A 27,555-nucleotide genomic window follows, 5' to 3' on the forward strand; every position below is an offset into this window, starting at 1 on the left:
ATGCTTCCTAAGCTAAGTCTCATCAGTCAGTCCTTCACTCCTCATAATTCAAATTGCTTTCAACCTGCCACATATTACAAAAAGAAGGAAGTAACCCCGAGATTTGAAGCCACAGGTGTGGGTTTGAATCCTGGCTTTGACACTTTCTTTTCTCAATGGTTAAATAAACATGATTATTAAATTTTTACAGCTATTTCACATTGTAGCTGTAAGGAGTTAAAATAAGTTCCTAATACAGTCCCTGGATACTAACAAGTAATAGCTTAGTGTGTGTGTGTGTGTGTGTGTGTGTGTGTCTGTGTCTGTGTCTGTGTGTGTACGAAATCTTGTTTGGAAACGTTTGGAGTTTCATGCCCAGTAAATTATAAATGATACACAGTAATGGAGGGGAGCAGAGGCATGAATAATTCAAAACAGCAAATCATCCATATATCATTTGCATGTGTTTTGAAATGTATTTTTAAATTTCATTTCAAATGTGAGTGTTTCTAATACCCAAAGAAATTACTTCAAAGGAACGACACTACGATGTGAAGTCCTCGCTAAATGGCATGAGGAGCTGTCCAGTTTCCCTGTTCTCTCCTCTCCACCCTCTTCTCCCCTCCCCTTCTCCTCATGCCTTGCCTGTCAAAAGGCAGCAGCCACAAAGAAACCACTTCAAGCAAAGCTCCTGCCTTTCACTCTCCCCTGAATCAGGGCCACTGGTGAAGCATTTACGATTCCCTCCTTAGAGGCAGCCTGCACTCACCAAATGAAAGCCCTGGGCATTCAGGGAGCGCTTGAGTGGAGGGAGGAGATGGTGAGGGCGAGAGAGGCAGCATGGGGCTCTGCTTAAGCGCAAAGGCCGTGGAATCTGACAGTCTGGGATTCTAAACCCTGGTCAGCCTATGTGACCTTGGGCAAATTGCAGACTGTTTCATGCCTCAGTTTCCTCCACCGTAAACATGCAGTGATAATGCTATCAGGTATCTCATATGGTTTGTTAAAGATCAAATTGTATTTATTTTAATGTAGTTATAATAGTGTGTGTGTGTGTGTATAAGGCTCAATGTGGTTAATGCGTCATATACAGAAGAGATCTGTATTATGCTGATTTCCCTTTGGATAATAAACTCTTACTTATAAGTTGATGTTTTCCTACAGAGACCGGCAACACCTTTTTTGTGAAACCTGAGAGAAGCAAACAGGATTCTTGACCTCATCTAGTGTCTGCATTTTCCACAAAACATATCTCTCTTTCCCAAATGAAGCTGTTTTAGCTGTTACAGGTTTACCCCATGCAGACAGAATTCGAGCCGGTGCCTACGTACAAACACACACACATCAACCGTGATATCGGAAACACTTAAAAATAATCGTAATAAAAAGAATGAATGAAAAGTTAATACTTAGCAATTCTTAATGCCAAGCACTGTTCTAGTCATTTTATGTATGATAACTCATTTACTCCTCAGAACCATCCTGTGAGGGCAACTATATTATTATCCCAATTTTACTGTTGAAATACAGAAACTCAGAGAGATCATGTAGTTGTTCAAAGGTCGGGATAGGTAACAATATATGCATTATGACCCAGGAGATCATATCATTTATTGACTGTTCCAGGACACTCTTGAACATGAAAGGGGGCAAAAACAGCAACAAAAGTTCACTCTAATTACGGGTGAAGCCCAAACAGCTTGCAACACCCATATCATGTTATGCAGTTAGTAAATGAATGAGTTCTTATTACATTTCTACTTGAGCAATATATTGTCCTAAGACTGTCGAAGGATCATTAGTATGCTGTAAGTAAGGTGTTCTTAATTAAAGCCATCCATGCTTGTGGTAAATAAAACTGTGTTTGAGCTTGCAACATGATTAGCTTCACTTCAGAGATGCAGGCTCAGCCGGTATTTTTATATGCTACCTGTAACCTTTCACAACAGAAATATGATCAAGGTATTGGTTCATTAACTCTCTGATTGTCCTTCCTTACCATGGCCATTAGCCATGTTCTGCCTTTCACTGTAACACATACACAAGATTGAGAGTTCAAGGTACAGACATCCCTGGAGCATAATGAACGGTGGAGTGCGTCTTTGCCTCTTTATGCAGATGAAATCAGTCCCTGACTTCCACAGGGAGAGCAACAAGTCATTGACAGGCAATTTCCCCACTGGGGCTCCTGTCATGGAGGAAAAAAGGAAAGGAAACAGCTTTCTATATGGTCAGCTTCTTGAGGGCACTTATAGGGACACTGTGCACTATTGATGTCCAACCCCAGGAACAGATAACCTGGTAGGAACTCAAACAATGACATTGAATACGAGTCAACCTGCTAGAAAATCTATATCCCCAAGAACCTGGCTCTCCCCACATATATAAATGAATAATGAAAAAGAAAATGAATTTTCATTGTTTTAAAGAGACATATACCATATTTCATCAATTGTAACACATTTTTCATATTTTAATATTTCAGAAATTAGCATGTTACGTCAGAGTGTCATTGTTTAATTGCCAGAGTTGTTTTTTTTTCTATTTTTCTTTCTTGTTGTCCATAAAAGAAAGGTATATCTTAGCATCAATGACATCTTAGATTTGATGAAATATATTATCTACCAGATATTAGCAAGATCTCAGCACCACTTGCATTGAATCAGAAAGAAGAGGTAATAGTTGAAAACTGCATCAGCCTTTAAACTACAGCTTAGTAGATAAGTAGGAAGTTGGTCATAACTTCTTCACCAGCTGGGTAATTCCCATATAAGTATTTTTCTCCCTTTCTTGTTTTCTCCTCTCAGTAAAACAGAAAAGGGTAGATGTTAGGTTCCCAGCATTTATTATATTTTTCTGAACTGTATTGTTGTCCCCAGAGTATGAGCTCTTTGGGCACAGTGTTCGACGTCTGTGGTTCTCAATTTTTTGCATGTATTAGAATCTCTTGAGGAGCTTCTTGAAAATCCATTGTCCTCCCCTCCTACATGAACATTCTGATTTGCAAGGTCTAGGATAAGACCCAAAGAGCTGTATTTTTAATCCTAGGGTGATTATGATGGTCCATGTGTTTGGAATTAGCCCGTCACTGCAAAGGACTTGAATTTAGAGACTCCGGTGCCAGTAGTATGCACAGAGCTGTACTTGATAGGGATGATTGTAATCTCAAGAGGCAAATACACTGACAAAAGGAAGAATTCTGATATTGCATTGTTTCGTATGCGGCTGATACTCAAAGGTAAAACATGTACTGGTCATGCCCCTAATACCTGTTTCTGTTGGGGATGTTTCTGTAGCTGTGCCACATAAAATTGGACGCATCATTGATGGGAGTCCCGCAGATCGCTGTGCGAAACTAAAAGTGGGAGACCGGATCTTAGCAGTGAACGGCCAGTCTATCATCAACATGCCTCACGCTGACATCGTGAAGCTCATCAAGGATGCAGGTCTTAGTGTCACCCTTCGCATCATTCCCCAGGAGGGTGAGTGCCTGCACTGGGGTCGTGGAGCCCACCTGGCTGCGGTCAGGGTGTCAGAACATCAGAAGTTGTTTTTTCCATTTTTGCAAAAATTAACACTCTGCTGCAACCCATATCCTGTTTACTCAATACCAGTTTCATTCAAAGATCAAGCTATATGGTGTTGTAGATAACTAGTGTGAATCCCAAGGCACTGGCTTGTTCAGTCTTTCCCTTTGGTCCCGGCAGTACTGTTTTTATGGTTATATTAAGCCAGAACCCATTCAACAGAGATGATAAAGTTACAAATCTGGCGGAAAAAAAAAAATCATGTTAGCCGTTAAGCTCTGGAGGATTCTTCAAAGATCGATTTTGAAAAGCTTGAGGAAGTTGTGGTATAAAGAGAGCTCATTTAGGAAATGTTGCATCTGATAAGAATTTTAAATTTCCACTTAGCCTTTTGAATTTCTCTGTGCAAGGACTCCCCCCTGAGGCTTGAGGAGTAGTGAGCATTACAACTCACAACCAAGCCTTAAGGGACCACGGAATTCTCTGAGCACCGATTCACCATCACTTCACCATTTCCAGACACAGTGGGTTCATTACTAGCTGCTGGCTCATTAGTGACATTTGGGAATTCAGCCTCTGGAGCTCGCTGGTGAGTGGACCACAGTGCCCACATGGAGAAGGATGGGCTCACTCACCTCTGTCCCCTCTGGTTTACTCGGTCTCCTCCTTTCCTCTGGGGACTATCTAACAAGCAGACATCAACAGCCGCCTGACTATAAAGAGAAAACAGTGATTCTCAGTGGAGGTGATTTTGTCCCCCCAGGGGGCATTTGGCAATGTCTGGAGACATTTTTGGTTGTCATGATTGGGCCAGGGGTGCTACTGGTGTCTAGTGGGTAGAAGACAAGGATGCTGCTCTGTAAACATCCTACAGAGCCTAGGACCACCCACCGCAGCAGGAATTATCTGGCCCCAAGTGTCCGTAGTGCCAGGGTTGAGAAACCCTGATACAAGTGGAGGAGAAATTTTAAAATTTAGGGTGAGAGCAAAGAAAGGGGAGAGTGATTTATAAGGGAATGCTAATAGATCACTTCTTTTTTGTCACCCAGTCAAAAAAAAAAAAAAAAAAAAAGACCATTTTTAACTTGTTATCTGAAGAAAACATTATGTATAAAATATTCAACAGAAGTTAACTCTAATCAAAATTGGTCACAAAAGACTTGCTTCTCCCTTCCCAGTATGCAATGTGTCTGTCCTGCTCTTATTCCAACATGGAGAGATAACTTCAGTTGAAAATTTGATGCTAAACAAGAAAGACCAAGAAGCAGTTTTAACAGAGAACAACTTACGAACCTTCCTCTGTCCAATGTTCTTTTCTCTTTCCAGAGAACCATGGAGTACAGAGGGTTATTAGGCAATAAGACTAACAAGGAACTGAAGAAAGGATTGTGAAAAGCACTTACTTTTCTTATGGTTAATTCCTTATCCAAACTTTGGAATACTGGTAGGACTTCTCGTTACAACCAAAAAAGTAGTGGCTAAAACACTTTTCTTGCAGCAAGTAATGCTGGAACAAATAGAATATATTTTAGAGCTTACTCCTTTGAATTATTTTTCATCGTTTTAATAAGTTTTTCATGGTAATCTTTTCTTCTGACAAAATGACGAGAGATTGTGTTCATAACCTTGTTCAGCAGCCTCGTGATTAATGGAAGAATACTAATTCCAGGAGCGGTCTTAGAACTTGCTAAGTCTACGCTGCTGTCTTAAAACCTAACAGAAACTGGAAGAACCAAAGCCCTGAGTCACATGAGGAGGCAGAGGAACAAACTCTGGCCACCTGTTGCCCTTTATCAAATGCCATCCTGACTGCATTTGCCTCTTTGGTTTCCCACCGCAGAGCTCAACAGCCCGGCCTCGGCGCCCAGCTCCGAGAAGCACAGCCCGCTGGCCCAGCAGCACAGCCCACTGGCCCAGCCCAGCCCCGCCACCCCCAACAGTCCTGTCGCCCAGCCAGCTCCTCAGCCGCTTCAGCTGCAGGGACATGAAAACAGGTAAAGTCTCCTCTGGCTTTTCTGCTGCTGAGTAGTGAGGGACGTGGAGGGAGAGAGAGTTTGGGACAGGACAGGTCCCAGGCAGGAGAGAGATTTGCATAATGTAGAAATCACTGTGTGCACCTTTGTGTGATTTTGAGATTGTATGTATGTTGTAAACGTAGTTTCATTAGCAAATACGGGTGTCTGTCCTTCACAGTAAGAGAAGCTTTCCTGAGGAAATGATGCATCATTGCAGATGAGTAGGTTTAACTAGCTGAAGAGCACATTAAGGAGGGTCCAGACAGAGTCACATATACAATATACAGTATCATATACAAAGGCCCTTTGGCAGGAGGTAGTAGGCAAGCACGAAGGAGGGAAATAAGGCCAGTGTGGTGGGGGCAGAGGGGCAGCAGCATGGTTTGAGATGAAGCCAGTGAGGCTGGCTGGTGAGGAACTGCCCTAAAGCGTCTCATAGGTTTGTTAAAGTTTTTTCTTTTTTCTTTTTTTTTGCGGTACGCGGGCCTCTCACTGCTGTGGCCTCTCCCGTTGCGGAGCACAGGCTCCGGACGCGCAGGCTCAGTGGCCATGGCTCACGGACCCAGCCGCTCTGCAGCATGTGGGATCCTCCCAGACCGGGGCACGAACCCGTGTCCCCTGCACCGGCAGGCGGACTCTCAACCACTGCGCCACCAGGGAAGCCCTTGTTAAAGATTTTGATCTTTATCGTACGTGTTGTGAGAGGTCATTGGAGGGTTTTAAGCTGAGAACTGACATCTTGGAGTAGCTTTTCAAGATCTCTCAGTTGGCCCCGTAGAGAGCACGCTGGAGGCTGATCAGAACGAATGAAGTTAGAAGTGGCCGCCGTGTCCACCGAGCCATGCACACGATGGCTCGGAGAATAACGGCGGTGTGGAGGTGGGAAACATTGAAGGATTTGTGAGCCTGAATGTAAGTTAGTATTTTTACTGCATTTTACCTTATATCCACCTGCCCACGGTCTAATGAGATTCTTCCATTTCACATCACGAACTAATGTGATCAGGCCCTGTGAACTTGCAGAATAAAAGGCTGCCATAGGAAAACAACACTGTCTTCTTATTGAGACATGTGTGTAACGGGGAGCCTGGGTTAGGTTGCACCATTAGAGAAAGAGATGAAGACATGTTCCCATGTTGGTTTTGCCCTTTCAAAGGAGAAAAATAGAACAGCCCACGGGAACATCTCAGAAAACAAAACCCTCACTGGTCCTTTCCGTGATTCTAACATTTTCTGCACATCTGCTACCCATCTCCTGCCTCCCCTGTTGGTGAAGATGAAGTGAGACCCAGTTTTTGAGTCCCAGAACTTTCTGGGTTTACCACTCACAATGTTGCAAAGCCAATACTTGCCCCGTGCCAGAAGTGTTCTTTCCGTGAAGCCCTGTTCTATTCTGATTTCTCCCATTTGCTTTCATAGAAAAATAAATATCTGTTGTCCTCAGCTGTTTATGGTTTTAATGTAGTCCAGGGAAGAAAATGACTAAGCCCCATAAGGTACATGATACAGAGGCAAGCATTTGACAGTCCAGAAGAGGAGTATGTCCTGGGTGCCGCAGTCATAAGCCCCAGGTGCGTGGGCTTTCAGCATGTGTGGTTTGGACACATTGCACTGGCTTTCCCCGGGATTCACTTGAGATTTAGGAGGAAGGACCTGAGTGTTCCAGCAGTCTCCGAGCCAGCTTCAGACGCTTCCTCCTGGCTCTGCCACTGTCAATTAAACCTCCCAGCCACAACTGCGTCTTCCCTTTCCAGAGTTAAACTTCCCTGAAATTGGACTCTTGCTTCTGGCCTGCAGGTGGGTAATCTCATCCCTAGTGTGTTATAGTTCAGTGGGGAGAATGACAAATGGGCAAAGGCCACTATCCTGTCCCCATCGGCTACTAGTTACAATCGGGGACTCGGCCTCTGTCAAAGAAGCAACAGCCTTTGGATGGTTTTGTCTTTGTTTTTGTCTTTGTTTTTGTTTTGCCTGACTGTGGGATAAAATATGTACTGACTCTGGGATTAACAGATTGACCTGGTCCAAATTTTTATAAATTACCAACAAATTTACCCAGAGTTCTTAGCTGTTTTTGCTTCAGTAATATTAAATGCCTGGGAAGCGCCCGCTCCTGTTCTAGGGTCCTTTCCTGCCACTGAGGTTTCCTGGCTTAGCTGTTTGATTGTTAGTAGGTGGCTCTTTTCCAAATGAATGAAGAGATTCCATAATCTCACAGATACTAGAACCATTTTTCTAGCTGCATTTAAAAATGGTCATGGTATCAGAGAGAAACTCTTTGCCTTTTTCTAGATCAGGCTACAGATGTCTCCAAGACAGCCTGTATGCCAAGCACACAGTATGAATTTCCTATTAATTCATTTGTACAAGAAGTGCCCACCTACATGTCAAATTGAGCCAGTTGCCATGTTAAAGTGGGATAAAATAAAGTGACAATCTGCTCGCAAATTTTTATCTTATGAGTTAGGAGAAGTGAATATTTTATCCTGTCTTATTTACTCTTGAATTGGCTTCCTCCTGACACTCTGCACACCTCTACTCATTTCTCTGTCTCGTAACATCCTTTTGGTGCATGCTCAGGAAACAAAATAATTTTAACATGAACATAAGCAATAACATAAGAAATAGCAGTTTAACATAAGAACGTAAGCAATGAACGTAAGAAATAGCAGAGATCACCTTCCCAGCAAAGGCAATCATTATTTACTTCTTTTAAATAGCAAGATTAGTGGAAAGCATTGGAAATTGACTTCTTTCATAGACTTTGTGCACTAGATGCTGCAGGCTGGAAGCAATTCTTGAAAGGCCCACATGAGGCAAAAGCCCACCGTAAGATCCCCTACCACACGGGCAGCATTTTTGATTCTGGAACTTATTCATACCATAAAATTCTGCTAGAATTTACCATTAGCAATCTGGTTTTATCATCTCTAAAGTCTCTTTAATAGTGGAATTAATAGCTACGAAGAGTTATACTGATATACAATCTACGAACCTTTCATAAGTAAAGGAACTTTTAAGAGGCTGTTTGTTTTTAATGATCCTGAGTTCTCCTTAAAATAAAGTGTTTCACAAATTCAGAGTAACAATTTTTGCCCTAACTAGTGTATCATTCACTTAAAAGTTAACAACACTCATAAAAATTAAGTATATTCTCCTTATTAAAGAATTCTTCTTCAACATAAAATCCTGTACGTGACACTGTTGAATGAAATGGGAATGCCCAGAGGCAGGCTTGGATGGCTGCTGTTACAAGTTCTAACCGTCCCTGTTTCTAAGGCTCTGGGGAGACTCTTAACATCTCACCCTCTTCTGCTATACCTCATGACACATCTGGTTGGAAACGAAGCTCATAATGGATACTCCATACCAAGACCCCAGAGATAATGAACATAAAGTGACTGTGCTGTAACTTAAAACAATGCAACCTCTAAAGCCCCAAGCACGTGATTTCTCAAAAGGAGCCGATACACACCAACACATGTCACCCAGTCCAATTCTTTTTGTTCAATTCATGTGTTTGCCTAGTTAAGCATCTTATTCAAAGCGTATTTTAAATAATTCTATTCTCAGAATGCACACTCTCAGTAGGTGAGTGGGCAGCTTCCTGAGGTATAAAGCAAAGCCTAAATTATGCACCTCCCAAAAGGAATGTGTCACTTCTGCAAGTTAAGTAACAAATGGGAACGACTCAAAGCGTTATTAAAATAACTGCATTTCTAACCCCCTTTCAAAACCCTGAATAAACACATCTATTGCCATACACTATCAGTGTGTGAATGTGTTTTTCTAATCGACCTGTATCCCTAAGTAGCTCATTATATGGAGTGTTTTCATGGCAACAGGCAATGAACTACAGAGTTAAGTGGCCTCTATATTATGGTGATCATTTTTTCAGTTTATCTTATTAATGATCCCATAATTGTAGGTATTGGCTACTTTAGCCCTTTTCTGGCCCTGGAAGCCCCTCAATTTAGAGCAATTTGGATTCACAAAACAGAACTAAACAATTCGTTTTGGTCTCTGTATTTATTAATAACTAGAAACAAGAAATAATATCTAGAAACAAGAATAAGACAAGTGTTAGACATAAACACTTCTGCCTTTCCTTCTGTCTAATGACCATGATAGTGTCTGGTACTAAGCCCAAGAGTTATGGTCTAGTATTTAAACCTCTGTGTGATATGTTTCTACTTTTAGCAATGACCCAGTGACTTTCTGCTTGATTCGTAGTTGGTGATTATACCTTACTTTCACTCCTTTAACCTCTGTATGATATTCAAAAAGCCCCAAGCTAACAGGTTAAAAGAGCCTTTAGTTAGATATTCATCGAGTGTTTAGAGATCACTTCAATCATGTTTTCATGAAGTAATGGATGCTGTGTGTGTGTCAGAGAGAGAGAGAGAGAAAAAAAAAAATTGAAACCGTTGGTTTACTGATATTAAGACAGACTGTTGTTTGGGGATGTACAGTGAAGTGTGTGAGTCCCTAGATTTGCTGCAGTTCCACAGTTTTTAAATAGCAAAGTCAAAGAAGGTTATCCCTAAGTCCTTTTCCACAAAGTTCTAAGTGACCATCACTTTCACCTTGATTTCTTAAGGAGCCAAATGAAAAGTATACCGTATGGCATTTGTCAAAGATTTTAAAATAATACTTATCATTTATTGAATCTTCTCATTAATCCTGAACATGAAAAGGACCACCAAGAGGTGTGGCCTCTACATGCCCGGAGGTCCTAAAGTCATTCGAATCTCCTTAGAATGCTGAGATGCCAAAGCAAGTACCATTTCCATTCATTTAGTTACAGGTCAGAAGTAAAAGCAAGGCAAGATGTGAAACCAGATATCCGACAGCCTCCGTTCACGGACTACAGGCAGCCCCCACTGGACTACCGGCAGCCCCCAGGAGGGGACTATCTGCAAGCCCCGCCCTTGGACTACAGGCAGCCCTCCCCTGACACCAGGCAGTTCCCTCTGTCAGACTACAGGCAGCCCCAGGTACCTCAAAGATCCTGTTGCATCTGTTTCGTTTTTCCAATCAGCAGACCTGTCATTCACACACACACACACAACTCTGGTGCATTTATTTATGGTGCTCAACAGCAGTGAATGAGAAAATTCAAAGGAGAGATAATATCACTTAGGCCTATATGCAATAGTTACATGTTTGCCAAGTCAAGAGATGAGTACTGAAGGATGTGTATGAAAGTCAACAAGCTACCCAGCGATTCTTTTAACGACTGAGGAAACTGTGTTCAGATCTGCTCAGGCCTTTGGAATCTTGTCTTGCATTTTGCTAGATGGGGAAATCACATTACTCCTCACGATATCGTGTCAGTTGGAACACGTTAACTATGAGAGAGAAGGAGAACAGAGGGACAGACCGTGGAAGCTTCTCTGGTATTAAACAATTGTTTATTCTATTTTCTCCCCAACCCCAAAGGATTTTGATTATTTCACTGTGGACATGGAGAAAGGAGCCAAAGGATTTGGATTCAGTATTCGTGGAGGGAGGGAGTACAAAATGGATTTGTACGTGTTGAGATTGGCAGAAGATGGGCCAGCAATAAGAAACGGAAGGATGAGGGTAAGAGTGTTCTCTTTTTATAGAATTGCTTAATTCTGAAAGAAACGCTCCTTGTGGTGTTGGAGGAGCAGTGAGACCTGCTGTTAAGCAAACTGACTTGATGCAGACGTTGCCTTCTTTCCATTTCATGATCCAGTTTTCTAAAGGTTTGCCCAACCATTGTTTAAGAATTATCTCTCATTCTCCTTCTTATGGCTTCTAATTGAAAACTCTCAAGATGGTGTTTTACATATATATATATATACACACACATGTATATATACACATATATATATACACATATATATGTATGTTTCTCTAAAGAACAAACGAAAGAAAACAAAGTAATCTAAGAAATAGCTTGAAATGGAAACATGGCTCCATAATTTTTTGCGTGGTTTGAGGATTCAGTTTTTATCTGAGATTGAATCTTTTGAAATTTATTTTGAGTTTCATGCTTTTTTCTTCACACGGTTTTGTGTTTCTTTGGGACTTCTTTTGAGTTGACTGGCTTTGGCTTTGACGTTGGGCAGAAAGAAGCAGGAGAAAGGGGAATGAGGCTTCTTGGATACATGTTGTCCTTAAAAATGGTAGCAGTCAAAAATGTTCCAATTAGAGTTTAAGCTGAGGGCGGATTTTTAATGTAATAGTTACTTTGAGGCGTCTGGTTGACGCATAACTGATTCTTCCTCTAAAGGTGTGAAACAAAACTTGAGAACAATACAGAACATTAGTCAGTCTCTCTATAAAATGTCATCTAGGAAGCACATAGAAAAGGTTAGTTATTATAAATAAAATCTAGACTTATTCTTGTCCTCCCTCCTTGTTCTTTAAGTTAATACAGAAAAGCTGTGTTTCTTGGGTTCTAGAGCTTCAGATTCTCGTGCTGAGTTTCACCAACCGATTGCTCCTGTCAGTGGAATGAAACTTATTCCTACCACCCAGTCTGCCATTTCTATAGTCTCATTTCCGAGTCAGTGAATCATCCATGGTGCAGAAGTAGAAAGTGTAAATGTGTCTATTTTTCTCCATGCCTTTACAGTCCCTTGACAACTGGGAAGTATCCAAGTTGGAATTTGAACCCAGGCAAGGCTGACTCAGGAGAATGACAGTCCCCGCCTTGATCCAACACCAGCCTCCTCTTACCCCTTCTCCATGTGGTTTTAGAATAGGTCTCTGCATGGTTTTTTAGCTCCTGGTTCCCACTTTCTTAACATGCTGCAAAGCCAACTCACAAGTGGTTCAATAGAACAAAATTAATCTTTGCGGTGCATTGGAAGACAACACAGCACAGAAGCCATGAATGAGATGACCAGAGCCCTGAGAGAGGGGACCTCCCCTTACCCCACAAGTGGATTTTAGAGGTGTGGGTTCCAAACGGTGGCCACATTTTATAACAAACGATGGCCACATTTTATAACAAATGGTCTAAATGGCTAATCAAAATTTAAGCCAGAGCAGTAGTTCTCAGTGTGGTCCCTGACATCAGCATCTCCTGGGAATGTGTTAGAAATGCAGATTCTCCGGCCCCGTCGCAGACCTACTGAATCAGAAACTCTAGGAGTGAGGCCGCCAGGCTGTGTTTGTGTGATCCACCTCCAGGTGAATCTGGTACAAGCTGAAGTTTGGGAACCACTGAGCTAAAGGGAAGCTGTCATGACATAGGTACGGCACAGTTAGGATGTGTGTGGCTCAGGCTTCGTTCATTCCCCCTAGATCCTGTCCAGGGAGTTTTCCATGCTGTTCCAGTGGTTTACCTCAGGTCCTTAAATCCATGGAAACACAGATTTAGGATTCTGTAGGCAGGTGCTCCACTTTAGGAAAGCTGCTTTTTCTTCTGGCAGGTGATAAAAATGAGTCCTCTACCTGGGTTTCAGCAAATGGTATTTTCACTTCTTGTCAAAGATTATAGAAATAAGCAATATTTCACCGTGTTCCATGTCATTTTTATAAAGCAATGCATTCTTTCTGTGTACAGGCTGTCCAAAAGGAGTTATTACGGCCAGTTTTCGATATTATGGGTGTTTATTTTGGACTTCTATATATATTTCTAGCTTTTAATTCTCAAAGAAAACAGGTCACTTGAAAGTCACAGAAATTCTATCGATCAGATTGTACTGTTTGATTTTATTTCTGATCTTTAAAATAAGGCTAGGAACTTGGCAGGGATGAATGGATGACTTTTTTCTGCTTTTAAGAGTTATACTTAATATTCAGATGTTCTGGGTTTTTTTTTTAAGTTTACTTATTTTGTTTATTCTTTTTTGGTTGTGTTGGGTCTTCGTGGCTGCGCGCGGGCTTCCTCTAGTTGCAGCGAGCGGGGGCTACCCTTTGTTGAGGTGCGAGGGCTTCTCATTGCGGTGGCTTCTCTTGTTGCGTAGCACGGACTCTAGAGCTCAGGCTCAGTAGCTGTGGCGCACGGGCTTAGTTGCTCCGCGGCATGTGGGATCTTCCCGGACCAGGGCTCGAACCCTTGTCCCCTGCATTGGCAGGCGGATTCTTAACCACTGCGCCACCAGGGAAGCCCTGTTTTGGGTTTTTGTTACTCATGGATTCTTAACGGCATCAACGGAGAACTTGTCTAGGGTAACAAACTCCATGTCAGGGAAGGAAACTACTTCATCATGTAAGTTCAAAGGTGCTACTAGATAATACAAACGTATTAACTACTGTTTGAATTTGATAAATATTTTGTATCTGTAGAGTTAAAGATCAACAATTGTTCTTGATCATAGCACATAACTAATTCAGATCTTGTTTTCATGTTTATTATCAAATTTAATCATTTAAAGCTAATCTTTTCTACCTTCATTAGTACTTACTAATTAGCAATAACCTTTAATTCACAGATGTGTTTAAATTATTTCAGCAAGGACCGGGATAGATTACTATTTGCATGACTCAATGGTTTGATTATTTTAATGCATAAACTCGATAACATATAGGTTCCCAATTTGGGAATTTAACAGTGAAAATAATTCGGAACTTATTATAAAATTCCCCCTTGATACCGTTGTTGCCCAGATGCGTATAGATCTTAAATATCTGTGCAGATGATGCTTACAAGGCAGCTGTTCATTCCATGGGTATTATGGCTTGCTTCGTAAAGTTCCAAGACGTCTGAGAAAAGTAGGTGAACTAGACATTCACAGGCTAAATTAAAAATAAGCTCAAGAAGAAGAGAAGCTAGCACCACCAGGTCCTTCCCAGCCTTTAAAACACTCAGGCATATTTCTCCGTGTTAATTGCGATTCCTTCACCTTCAGTGTTAATGCATTACTGCCTCTGTGCCCAAACTAAACACACACTTTGTGATCAAGTAAGTTTGGAACACACTGTATAGTTTTGTTTTGTTTTGTTTTTCCTTTTTTCATGAACAGAAACAGAAGGGAAAAGCCAGGAAGTGCCTGGCAATAGCAGGACGTCTTAGATTAAACTCAGTACAGTAAAATTGCCCAACTCAGAATTACTACACAAGAGCTGGGTGATTCTGAAAAATCATTTCATGTAACTGTTAATGAATTACTGTGCCCATGGATTAGGGCTATAAGTAGCACTAGTTTTGAACATTGAGTTAGTGCACCAGACGTTAGTCTCTGAATCTGAGACTCTTCCCGGGTCTTTTACGTTAGTCTTGGTTGTAGGACAGTGATGGTATGCGCCTGTTTAGTAGTACAAGACTTTGCTAAGATTACAGAGAAAACCAGGTAAATCTGATGTCAGAGGAGGTGGCTAACAGAGGTGTAAAAACATCCCTCTCGCACTGGGAATGTTAAGAAATGATGGCACAGATACGTATTTTTAAAGCATGTCTTTAGGCATCCAACTGATATCCTAGGCATCCAAGAGAAATACCAAAGTTCTTCGCACCTCAGGTGTTCTTTGACGGATCTGGTGAGGGACAGGTGGGCATATCCCAAAAGTGAGTCCCAGGTGAATGATTTCACTCTAGTATTTCTGGGCACCTGCAGCAGAGAGAATAATCTTAGCAGAGATCTTTGGCAAGTTAGACTGTCTAACTTTCAAATTGATTAAGAAGTACTCCCACAGAACATGAATTATTTTTTCCTCCTCCTCGGAAAGTATTGTATGTTTACTCAATTTTTTTGTTAAATAAATACTTTCTTTCCACTTGATGAAACAAGCATCCTGGTAAGGTATCCTGATGAGGTCAATGGGTTCCCTCAAAATATGAGAACGTGGGCTTCCCTGGTGGCGCAGTGGTTGAGAATCCGCCTGCCGATGCAGGGGACACGGGTTCGTGCCCCGGTCCGGGAAGATCCCACATGCCGCGGAGCAGCTGGGTCTGTGACCCATGGCCGCTGAGCCTGTGCATCCGGAGCCTGTGCTCTGCAACGGGAGAGGCCACAACAGTGAGAGGCCCGCGTACCACAAAAAAAAAAAAAAAAAATATGAGAACGTACCGACAGCAAACCACAGTCAGAAAGTAGTGGGGAAAATAATGGCTCCTTCTGAGGGTCAGATTTACAAGCCAAGTCTAGATACAGGGGAGAGGATAAGAAAATCTTTTTCAGAAGATCAATTCAATGCTTATTTAAAAGAGAGTTTCTAGAACTTCCTTGATCAGAAACATATAAACGTAACAAGAAATGAATTTAAAGATTTACTAAAAATATGACTATTTTGATCCCTTCTAAACCCTCAGCCCTGCTCTCAACCTCCAAAATAAGCAAACATGATACATTTGCTTTATTAAATTTAGAAACATCAGTGCACTTTGTTGAACCTCAGTGGTAGAACTGATTTTTCTTATTAAGACAAAGAAGTGAGGTATTAATTTGTGAGTGACTTGTGATATTGAGAGAGGGACTTAGATATTATGACATGTCATGATATAGAGCTTGAATAGAATAGTGCAATTTAGAATAAACACCAAGAAAAACAATGTGAAACATAATTACATGAAATATTCACTTCATAAAAAAAAAGTAGAGAGTAGCAAGTTTTGACTTAAATTAGTAGCTAGTGTTTCAACATCAATTAATACTATGTAATAAACGTTAAAGAGACAAAACAAAACACAATCTGTAAATGTAGAAAATAAGGGGAATGGGAAATAGGAAGATAATCGTCTTGTCTGATAGCTTTTCCTCAGTCATTCAAAAAGGCTAATATCAGAAGAGAAACACAAATGACATTCAGATTTCAAGGAAAAGTGTAAGAAAGTATTAGAAAATAGCAATGGATCTGTTTTAAAAAGAAGACTTTTTAAGTTTGTAAAATAGTCTAATAAAGTTGAGAGGGATAAAATTTTCATAACTGATGAATAAATCTCTGGCAAAACACTCTTAGGGACATAATCTAATTAAAAACTGACAATAAACAGAAAACTCAGGCAAAGAATAATGAACATATGAAGGAATTTACTGGTGAAGCTTCCTAAGAAATCAGGAGACTTGTGGAGGGAAGGGATAGTAGTTCTAAAAGTGCTTAACTGAAAATTGAGAGTTGAGTTAAAAGACATCTGAAAGGAGATCAGGTTTGCTCTTGGAAAGGTATTTTCCTGTTTCCATAAGAGTATAATATTTTCCCATTTCCATAAAATATTTTTTTATTTTAAAGAAAGAACATAACTTTTTAACTTCATCCCCTTAACAACTGTAACAGCTGTCTGTGCCTACTTAGCATTGCATAAACTTTGGTATGAAATGGTGTATCTTCTTCCTGAAACTTACATGACACAAAAGTCAGCCTGCAGTGGGCCTTGGAATCACCAACAACATTTTGTAAGACTGAATAATGTGTGAAAAAGATACTTACTGCTTATCCATCTTTTTCTTTTTTCCATTTTTTTTTTTTTTAAATGAAAAGGAAACTTCCCTGATGGCAGCTTCCTTTATATTTGTCACTTCTCCTTCTGTGGTCCAGACGTGACTAACCTGTGACTACAGAATAGAAGTATTCTGTTTTATATTGTTTTTATTAAACATAAAACCATTTAGAAGAATATTTCTAACATATGTGATGGTATGTATGCTAACAGTGATTCAAGCACCCGTGAACCCTTAGCCCAGTTTAAAAAAAAAAAAAAAAAATCTCCAGTCTCCTATGATTCCATTCTCCTCCCACTCTCCAGCCTCCAGAAGTAACCAGCACCCTAAATATTGTCATTTCTTCTAGTCTTGCCACATATGTATGTACCTCTTAACTGTATCACTTAGTTTTGTACACTCAGTGAACTTTATATGAATGAATCATACTGTACATGTTCTTCTCTGTGGTTCGCTTTTTATCCTTTATGTTCATAACACTCATCCAGGTTGATGCATGAAGCTGTAAATTATTTCATGGTGTGAATATGCTACAGTCTATGCTACTTGTCTATGGAGAGTTGAAGTTTTCTCTATTAGTGGACATTGGGTTCTTTCCAGTTTTTTTGCAATTAATACTATCCTTGTACATATTTCCTGCTGCACATATGCAAGAAATTCTGTAGACTATACTATATACCTAGGAGAGCATATATTTAACTTAACTAAGTAACTCAGACATAGTTTCCTGGGTGGTTGTACAAATTTATACTCATACCAGCAATGTGAAAGTTTCCATTACGACACATCCTCACAAGATTTGTATTTCAGACTTTTAAATTCTTATTCTGGTAGGTAGAAAATGACATATAGTTTAGGTTTAAATTCGCATTTCTTGATTACAAATAATATTCATCATCTTTCCTTAGGTTTACTGGACTTTCTTATTCCCTCTTAAATAAAGATCCCTCTTCATATCTTTTCCCCATCTTCTGTTAAATCATTCCTTCTTTTCATATTGATTTTAGAAGTGTTTGTATGTTCCTAGTGATGGTTTTTCATGTTGCAAGTACTTTACCCCAGCTTATGGCTTGTAGTTTCACCTTCTGTATGATGCCCTTTGATAAACAGAAGGTCTTAATTTTAGTGTAATTGACTTAATCAACCTTTTCCTTTATAGATTCTGCTTTCTGTGTCATCTTTGAAAAATAATTTCCCAACTCATATTCTTAAAGATTCCCTACATCTTCTTCTAAAAGTTTTATAGTTTTGCTTTTTCATATCTGTCTTTAATTACCTAGAATTGATTCCTCTGTGTAGTAAAAGGAAGAAATACAATTTCAGTTTTTCCAGATGGATAACCACCTGTCACAGCATCATTTATTGGATATCCTCTGCATTGACAGCTCCATAATAAATAAAATTTCTATAAATGCAATGGTCTGTTTATAGATTCTTTATACTGTTCTACTGGTCTGTTTGTCTATACCTACATCAATACTGTACTCATCTGCCTTTTAATAAGTCTTGAGTTTTGATGGAGAAACTGCCTGTTTCCTCATCCCCAGACATACATCTTAATTCTTCAGGAGTGTTTGAATGTTCTTGGGCCTTTGCCCCCCGTATAAAATTTTAGAAGTTTCTTGTCCTATTGGGAATTTTATTGGAATTGCTTAGAATCCATAAATAAATGTGGAAAAACTTACATCTTTATAATATTGAGTCTTTCTGTTTGTGAACATGATATGATCCATTTATTTAGATTTTCCATAAACTGCTTATATAAAGTTTCATAGTTTTTTCCATAACATACCTGAAAATATTCTGCTAGATTGATTCTAGGCATTTGCATGTTTTACTTTTACTTTTGTATTTTAATGTAATATTGAAATTAACTGTGTTACCAGTGAAAAGAAAGACAATTGATTTCTGTATATTGATCAATTATATCATGCAAAATTACTAAACTCTTATTAATTCAGATAAGTTATCTGTAACTTCCTCTGGATTTTCTACATAGATAATCACATTTTCTGCAAATAATGAGAATTCTGTGTCTTCCTTTTAAGTCTTTTTATTTCTTTTTCTTATTTTACTGCATTTACTTGGTTTTCAGTATGATGCTGAATAGAAGTAGTCAAACAAGCCGTCTTATTTTATTTCTAATCTTAAAGGGAATGCTTTCACCATTAAACATAATGTTGAATGAGTTTATATAAATAACCTTTATCAGATTATTACTAGTTTGCTAGAGAGTTAATTATGAATACATGTTGAATTTTATGTACTATTTCTGCATCCATAGAAAGTATATGATCTCTTTCCTTTCATATGCTAATTAACATGATTAAGAATATTATTAGTATATTAATGGATTATTATGTTAAATCATTCTTGATTTCCTCAGTTAAGCTATACTTATTCATGATGATCTTTTTTATGCATTGCTCAATACAGTTTTCTGTTATTTCCTTTAAGATATTTGCAGCTATGTTCGTGAGTAAGATTAGCCTGTAATTTTCTTTTCTTGTAGTGTTGGTGAATGATTTCAACATTAGTGTTATACTAGCCTTATAAAGCGAGAAAGAATAATGCCTTTTGTTATTGTCATTGCTGTTGTCATCTGGACAAGTTTAAGTTAAGAATTGTCCTTGAATGTTTGGTAGAACGCACCTGTAAATCCATCCAGGTCTGGTGTACTTTTTGTGTGTGAAAATTTTAAACCACATTACATTTCTATAATAATTAGGGTATTCTTCAGATTTTCTATTTCTTCTTGAGTCATTTCTGATAAATTTCTTTTTTTCTGATAATTTATTTCATCTTAGTTTTCAAAGTTTTTATAATATCATCTTATTATATTTTTAATATTTAAAGCATTTGTATTTATGTTCCCTTCTCATTTATTTGACTATTGTTTATTTTTGTATTCTTTCTGTTTTTCTTTATTAATCATGCCAGAGATTTGTCCATTTTTTATTCTTTTAAAGAACCAGCTTACATATTTTTTTCTCTTGCTTATTCATTTGTTTTTTTGTTGGTTGGTTGGTTGGTTTGCACGGTACACGGGCCTCTCACTATTGTGGCCTCTCCTGTTGCAGAGCAGAGGCTCCGGACGCGCAGGCTCAGCGGCCATGGCTCACGAGCCCAGCCGCTCCGCAGCATGTGGGATCTTCCCGGACTGGGACACGAACCCGTGTCCCCTGCATCGGCAGGCGGACTCTCAACCACTGTGCCACCAGGGAAGCCCGTGCATTTGTTTTTATATTTAATATTTCTCTGCCTCCATTTTCTTTGGGTTTACTCTGTTCTCATTTTTCTTGCTCTTTAAGTTGGATGCTTAGCTCAGTACTTCTGAAGTTTTCTTTATTTCTATTAATAATGTATGAATTTAAGGCTGTAGTTTCGATACGTAGTATGTTCATTATTTTAAGTTCTAAGTATATTCTAATTTCCACTATGATTCATTCCACTATTTCTTCTTTGATGCATGGATTATTTAGAAGGTGTTTTTGGTTTTTATTCCTAAAAGTATGGGGATTTTCTGGTTAGTTATCTATCTTTGATTTCTAGTGTAATTCCATTGCCATCAGAGGATATATTCTATATGATTTCAATCTTTCACATTTATTGTGGCTTACTCTTTGGCCTTACATGTATTCAGTTTTTCGTATATGATCCATGTGTGCTTGAAAAGAATGTGCATTCTGTAATTACTGAGTGCAGTATTCTATAGATGTATTCATTGGGTAAAGCTTGATTATTGTATTATTCAAATATTCTGTATTCTTACTAATTTCTATGTATTTGATCTGTTAAATATTGATCTAGGTGCTTTAAAAGGTTTTCTTTTTTTTGTTAAAGATCTTGGAAATTTTTCTTTGATCTGTCAAGCTTTGCTTTGTATGTTTTAAAGCCATGTTATTTGGTATATTTTCCAGATGAATTGAATCTTTTATCATTATGCAGCAACCTACCACATCTCTGTCAATAGTTTTTACTTTCAAGCCTGGTTTGTCTGATATTAGTAAGGATACCTTTCAACCTTTCTGTCTCCGTATATTTTATGTGTTTCTCTGGTCTATGTGGCTATTTCTCTGTTTTTTTAACGGCATATGTTAACTAGATCATTTTAGTCAATTTATATTAATTTTGATTACTAATATTTTTATTTATTTCTATCATTTTATTCTGTCTCACTCTTTTTATTCTTTTTACCTTACTTTGAATAGTCTGGGTTTCCAGTTCATGCAGGAATCTCCCATAAGACTCCTTGTTCGTAGCCCCAAGCTGTATTTTCTATCCTTGATGCCCATCCATCCCAATGGAAACTCAGGCTTCCCAGGAAAAGGTCAAGCTCCCTTTGGCATTTGTTTGCCTTCCAGGAGTCCCACATTCACTTTGTTTTTGGCATCAGAGGCTTCTTTAGTTTCTTGCCTGTTCAGCAATGGTAAGGTTATTCAGGGTATCTAACCCACCGTATTGCTAGAAACAGAAGTTTATGTCCCATTTACCTTTAATGACCAATTTATGGTTTTGCTAAAACTATATCCAGTCTTAGAGCTGGCGGTTACTCTCCCTCTCCCAGTGTCTTCACGTAGGAGCCCCAGAGGGCAACCTACATGTGCCGGCTGCCGTCACTCTGTAGCCTGTCTTCCTCTCCAACTCCAGTTCCACTGGTGAGGGTCCCCTGCCCACAAAGCCACTGATGAGTTCTTGCTACAGCCCTGCCTGAGGCCTCCACAGCTTGGGCCTTGGGTGTGATGCACACAGTCCTGGGTCCTGGGCAGAGAGAATCATGGTCTCCTCACCCTCTGCCGCACTTTGCCTCGTCAGCACTGTAGCAGCTCTGCTTGGCCCACAATCTCTCAAAGGTGAGGGGTGGTCACAAAACTCACTGCCTGCAGCGACCAGGCAGGGAACATATACAAGTGAAGAATGGAGGGCCCAGACTTCCCTGGTGGCGCAGAGGTTAAGAAGCCGCCTGCAGTGCAGGGGACGTGGGTTCAAGCCCTGGTCCGGGAAGATCCCACATGCCGCGGAGCAACTAAGCCCTTGCGCCACAACTACTGAACCTGCGCTCTAGAGCCCGTGAGCCACAACTACTGAAGCCCATGCGCCTGGAGCCCGCGCACCACAACAAAGAGCAGCCCCCGCTCACCGCAACGAGAGAAAGCTTGTGCACAGCAACGAAGACCCAACACAGCCAAAAATAAATTTTAAAAAAAAAGGAAAGAACGGAGGGCCCTTGACCCTCCTGAAGAGCAGTCTCTACTACCCAGGCCAACTGTGGATCCATGGTACCTGTGGCTTCCTTCTTCAAGTCTTTGAATTTTCAAGAGAAAGCAAAAGTCTGTATTTTAAAGAATTAACCAGATTTGAAAAAAAAAGTTTTTTCACTTAAAAAAGCTGCACAGGCCAAAGAAACAAGTCTGTAGACAATGTGAGGTTCACAGCTACACCATTTCTGTCATCTCTTATAAACAGATCCTAGAACAAAGGGAAGGCGGAATGGCTGAGGGCAGAGAGGGGGAAGCAGCTCCTATACCAGCAGGGTCTGGGGACCCAGCACAGGCAATCAGAAGTGCTCTAGTGTGCACTGGTGTACTTTTAGGAGAGGCTAATGCAGAAATGCTTGAAATGCCTCAGAAATGTGCATGGTGAGGAAAATCTGTGTAAAAGTTTGATCTTGTGCCTCCTCTTCGTATTTGAAATTTTAAAGATGGTTTTCACTCCTAGAAAACTTATTTTGATGGCCCAGATTACTTCGTGGTTGTCATTTCCCACCAGATCTTAGAGAAATCACTTCTGGGAGGGGACACGTTTAGTAGTGTGCAGATTCCTGGTGACCACCTTATCTTCCACAGGCTGAGTTGCTTGTCTGGCCCATGAACGTGTGGGCCTGCCAGCTGCCTGAATCTGGGGAGGGGCCCTTTTCACATCTTGCTCATATCCCATCACTGGGTTTGAATGGCATGACATACCATCTTGAATGAGTGTGCCCTTGAGTGCGGAAAAACAAAACAGGGAGGCTGTCTCCCTTAGCAACAAGAGACTCTCACACAGAATTTCCCAGTGCGGGAGAAAGTTGGGTTCAAAATAGTGAGATACACCTATCCATGGGCCTATCTCAGTTTGAAGAGTCTATCTCTGGTCATTGACATACATTTAAGAACTACGTTCACGGGACTTCCCTGGCAGTCCAGTGGTTAAGACTCCACCTTCCAATGCAAGGGGTGCAGGTTTGATCCCTGGTCAGGGAGCAAAGATCCCACATGGCTTGTGGCCAAAAAACCGAAACAGAAGCAATATTGTAACAAATTCAATAAAGACCTTAAAAATGGTCTACATCCAAAAAAAAAATCGTTAAAACAAATTAAAAAAAAAAAACTACGTTCACTTCATTTGTTTTCAATCACGTAATCTAAGATACTTTCATTGTCTCTTAAGTTTACTCGATTTCTTCCTTAGCTTGAAGACCAGCTTAGAGGGAAGTTCTTACCTGTCTTAGTGACTTCATAGGCCAATCCCTATCTTGGTCCCTTTCCTTTTTCCTCAGTCTGCTCCTCCCTTATAAGAAAATATGTGGTAGTCAAAATGGCAGGAGCCTGACAGACCTGATATTCAAACACTGGCTCAACAACTCACTGGCTATCTAGCTCTGACCTTGGGTGAGTTACCCCGTCAAGGGCTTATAGCTGCCCTGTGGCATCAACCAAAGCTGCCTCCTATGGGCAGCTTCAGGGACATGCACATAGGGTAGAGAGGGGAAAAGTGTCCTCCTAGCCAGCAGGACCAATTAAATCAACCCTAGCAACCCGCAGAATGATAACATGTCCACATATCCCATAAGTTATTTAACAGAGTCAATTTTACTCATCTGTAAAATGGGGTAATATTTTCCAGGAAGGGTGAAGTGTCTGCTTCAGTATTCCTGAGTTTCCTCCTTTCTCTCTCCTTCCTTCTCCCCAAGACCTGTACTTCTATTAAAATACTCAGTACTCTAAGCCTGGAGATACAGAATACATTTTTTTTTTTTTTTTTTTGCGGTACGTGGGCCTCTCACTGTTGTGGCCTCTCCCGTTGCGGAGCACAGGCTCCGGACGCGCAGGCTCAGCGGCCATGGCTCACGGGCCCAGCTACTCTGCGGCGTGTGGGATCCTCCCGGACCGGGGCACGAGCCCGTGTCCCCTGCATCGGCAGGTGGACTCTCAACCACTGCGCCACCAGGGAAGCCCCAGAATACATTTTTTAAGTGTGTGTGTCAAGAGGCTATGAAAGTTTTGATACACAAATCGACATGTATTTAGCTCCCCCCTCACCCAGTCTGTTAGATAAAGTGGCTCCTTTTCAAAACACAAATCTGGTCTATCTGCCCATTGCTTAAAACCCTTCAGCGGCACCCCATTTCTTTCAGGGTAAAGAGCAGACCCGTCGCAAGGCTTGTCCGTGCCCTGCATGTTCCGGCCCTGCCTCCCTCCCCAGCTCAGCTCGCCCGGGCTCCCCTGCTTTCCATGAAACCGGCAACTGGGCTCTAAGTCTCTGACAGTTCACGAGCTTCCCTCTCCTCTTCACCCGGTTATCTCCTTCTTATCCTTCTCAGTCCAGCGGAAGCATCTCGTCCCTAGATAAGGCTTCTCTTCTCCCCTCTCCAATCAGGTCCCGTCCGCCTGTCACAGGCTCTCACATCTGCTTCGTAGCGTCTTTCATGGTGCACGTTCTACATTTCTGTGTGTGATTACGTTATGAAGTCTGTCTCTCCAGAGAATAAGCTCTGTGAGAGCGAGAACCATGTTGCTGTGTGCTCCCCACTATACCCTTGTGCCCTGTGCTGTGCCTGACACGTGGTGGGTGCTCAGTGAATATTTACTGCTGAATGAATGCATGAAAAGAAGGCTTTGACGTGCAGAACACGACAGGTAGGCTCACTAAGTACATGGCCGCAAAGGCTCCTGATGAGCCAGGACGTGGGATTTCATAGATACCTAAGTATATGAATACAAGGGACAAATTCATTCTAACTCACGGTGAGCTTTTTGTGCCCTAGTGCCTCACTGTAAAGGCACCATCCTTTTTGGGCTATGTTTAATTGTAGATTTTGCAGCGTCAGTGAGATAGTGTATGTAAAACCTTACTGTGCCTAACATTTTTTTAAATGCCTTTAATCTTTATACAGTTCACACCTTGTTTTCCTCATCTGTAAACTCCCTGTCACCAAATGTGAATGACAAGGTAAGAGTGGAAAATAAAGTAAAAGAAGGTCAAACAGGAAATAATGAAGAACTTCAAAAGCATGAGGTATGCAAAACATGGCAGAATAAAGGGTTACAAGACAGGTGTGCTGGAGCCTGTTAGAAAAGGTCCACAGGGGAGCAGTGCAATTGGTCGAATGATAGGAAAACCAGAGCTTCGCAGAATATTCAAACTCTACAGAGCTGAGTCCCATGAGGTCAATGCAGATAAATGAGGTAAGGAGTTGATAACATCGAAAGCATGAGAGAAGAGAGCTAACAAGTGCTTCAGAGAGGAATAAAGCAGTCCAGCTGGAGGAGCAAAGCAGTTGTCTGGGCTCGGGCAGATCATTTCAGGGATCTTGCACTGCAAAGATCACCTGCCCAACATTTCATCACCTCCGGTCGCTGGCACTCAGTAAACACAGAAAGCTTATCCCTGCATAAAGCGTGAGCCTTTACATGTCATCACAGCCCGTGTCACTCAGCCACCCATTGTCTCTCAGCCATCACTCTGAATCACCCTTCAGACCATCTGCAAATGTGAGGTTTTTCCTTTATTGTTTGATTCTGCTCCGTGCCTTTTATGAAGGAGAAGAAAAACCTCTCACAAAGATCAAATCCATTACCTTTCTCTTTTCAGAGTCTGACCTATGAACGCTGTGTTAAAGGTGCTACACAAGTTCCTTCCAGGAATGAGGGAGAGCATTTCCTTGATTAGAGAAGGAAGGGAGCCGTAGGCAGCGGAGACGGCCCACTGGCGCTAGACTCCATTGTCAATTATTCAAGGTTCATTATCCCACGGGGGGGGGGGGGGGGGCTCCATTGCTCTGCTCTGTTTCTTCTGCTGGATGCCCAACTTTGAACCATTTCAAAAGCAGCTTCCCATGAGGGCTCGTTAAAGGTTTGGTAAGGAATCAAAGGGTTAGTGTTAGGATTGCATCTTGGTGGGGAAAGACACAGAAGAAATTGAATAAATTAGAAGTGAAGAGAATCTTTGCATTTTAGTTATTCATCTTTTTTTTTGTCTATGGAAAAGAATGAGAACATTTACAAACCACTGCTGTGGTCTGACAAACACATTTTATTTGCCTCTTCCATGAGGGGAGGATCTGTGAGAATAGTTTCCTCTTTTATACTAAGCCATCACTTCTGTCTTTACCTGAGAATAAACCAAGATTTCTTTCCTCTTCATTTTTACGAAATGTCTTCCCAGTGTTCATGCAAATTGGCGGTCTGCCTGAAGTTATTCGTCATCCTATCTCTCCCCCAGACCTAAAGCTCTTCTGCTGGGTGGATAGAGAGTCACTCGGTTTGCTGTCTACTGTTCCACTTCTCAGTTTTAATCAGAAAAATGGGCATGAAATACATCTTGATCGTGATTCACATAGGATTTTGTTTGCACAGCAGAGCAATTCAGAAGCTGTCAAGAGCCAGGTGTTCTATTCTTCAAATGTGATTCCAGGCCATTCACGTTTCTTCTCCGAGGTGCCCCGGTATATCACCCCTTTGGCAAAACAGCATCCTCACACCACAGCCCGTCCTTTCCCTGGGGCTGCTTCCTGGCACCTGCGCTATTGAACAAAGAAATGGCCTCTGTTCCTGCCTGCGGAACACTGCTGCCTCCTTCTCTGGGATGAAAAGATCATTACTGTGTCTGACTCCTGGCTGATTCAACTTGACAAGATACTTGTTTTTCAAGTAGTACTTCTTCTGTATATTGGGATCCACTGCCTCTTGACCCTGTATAAAACAGCACCATCTGCAAGGCAGTCTCGTCTCATTATTGGCTAACTTTGGGAGGTGTGGACTGACATCCCTTCTAAATGCCTAACCTGAATTTCCGGCTGCCTGTTGGACGTGCAAGGCACTCATTTTCCATTTCAAACGAGCCAGCATTTCTTGACATGATGCCATCTTAGTGTCTCATGTCTTTGTGTAATTATCTGCCGAAAGGATGACTATACCACTAGGACACTGTCAGCAATATTAGTCTCTTGCAGGAAGGAAAGGAGACTCCTCAACCTATTAGCATGACTTTGCTTTGTAGGAGACCTTGAGAGAAGAATGATTGATCCCAGAAAGAAAAGTTAAGGTCAAATGTAAGGAAGCAAAGAGAAGTAATATTAATGAATATTGAATATTGGGTCATTTTTAAATATTGCCTTCCTAGCTCCAAAGAGAAAGGGCAAGGAAACCTGGGAGGTGTATCTGATACCAAAGGGAATTGGGGAGCAAACTGCTGAGTCACTGCTTGGAATTAGCTACCTAATTCAGGAGTATGCTGGGTCGCAAGCAGGGGATGGCCTGAAGGAAGCCAGGACACACAGCCTCAATCTTTGTCTTTCTGGAAATGGACATCTACATTAAGGAAACTTATGTGAGATGCCAAATTATGTGTTCTCTTCTTTCATTTCACTGCCACTGTCACAATACACACCCTCATCTTTGTTAGCCTGAACTATTC

General features: G+C 40.9%; 1 protein-coding gene across 1 annotated transcript in view; it reads left to right on the plus strand.

The window, feature by feature from the left end:
* The window catches only part of MAGI2 (membrane associated guanylate kinase, WW and PDZ domain containing 2), a 610,224-nt gene that overhangs the window by 497,015 nt on the left and 85,654 nt on the right, over positions 1 to 27,555 (plus strand). The window contains exons 15-18 of the mRNA XM_027124164.1: positions 3,276 to 3,461; positions 5,347 to 5,500; positions 10,323 to 10,518; positions 10,964 to 11,107. Of these exons, the coding sequence (XP_026979965.1) occupies positions 3,276 to 3,461; positions 5,347 to 5,500; positions 10,323 to 10,518; positions 10,964 to 11,107 (680 nt within the window). The remainder of the gene's footprint in view (positions 1 to 3,275; positions 3,462 to 5,346; positions 5,501 to 10,322; positions 10,519 to 10,963; positions 11,108 to 27,555) is intronic.

The sequence above is a fragment of the Aethalodelphis obliquidens genome, unplaced genomic scaffold, assembly GCF_003676395.1.
Source record: "Aethalodelphis obliquidens isolate GAN/ISIS:26980383/991018 unplaced genomic scaffold, ASM367639v1 scaffold27, whole genome shotgun sequence".
Classification (NCBI taxonomy): domain Eukaryota; kingdom Metazoa; phylum Chordata; class Mammalia; order Artiodactyla; family Delphinidae; genus Aethalodelphis; species Aethalodelphis obliquidens.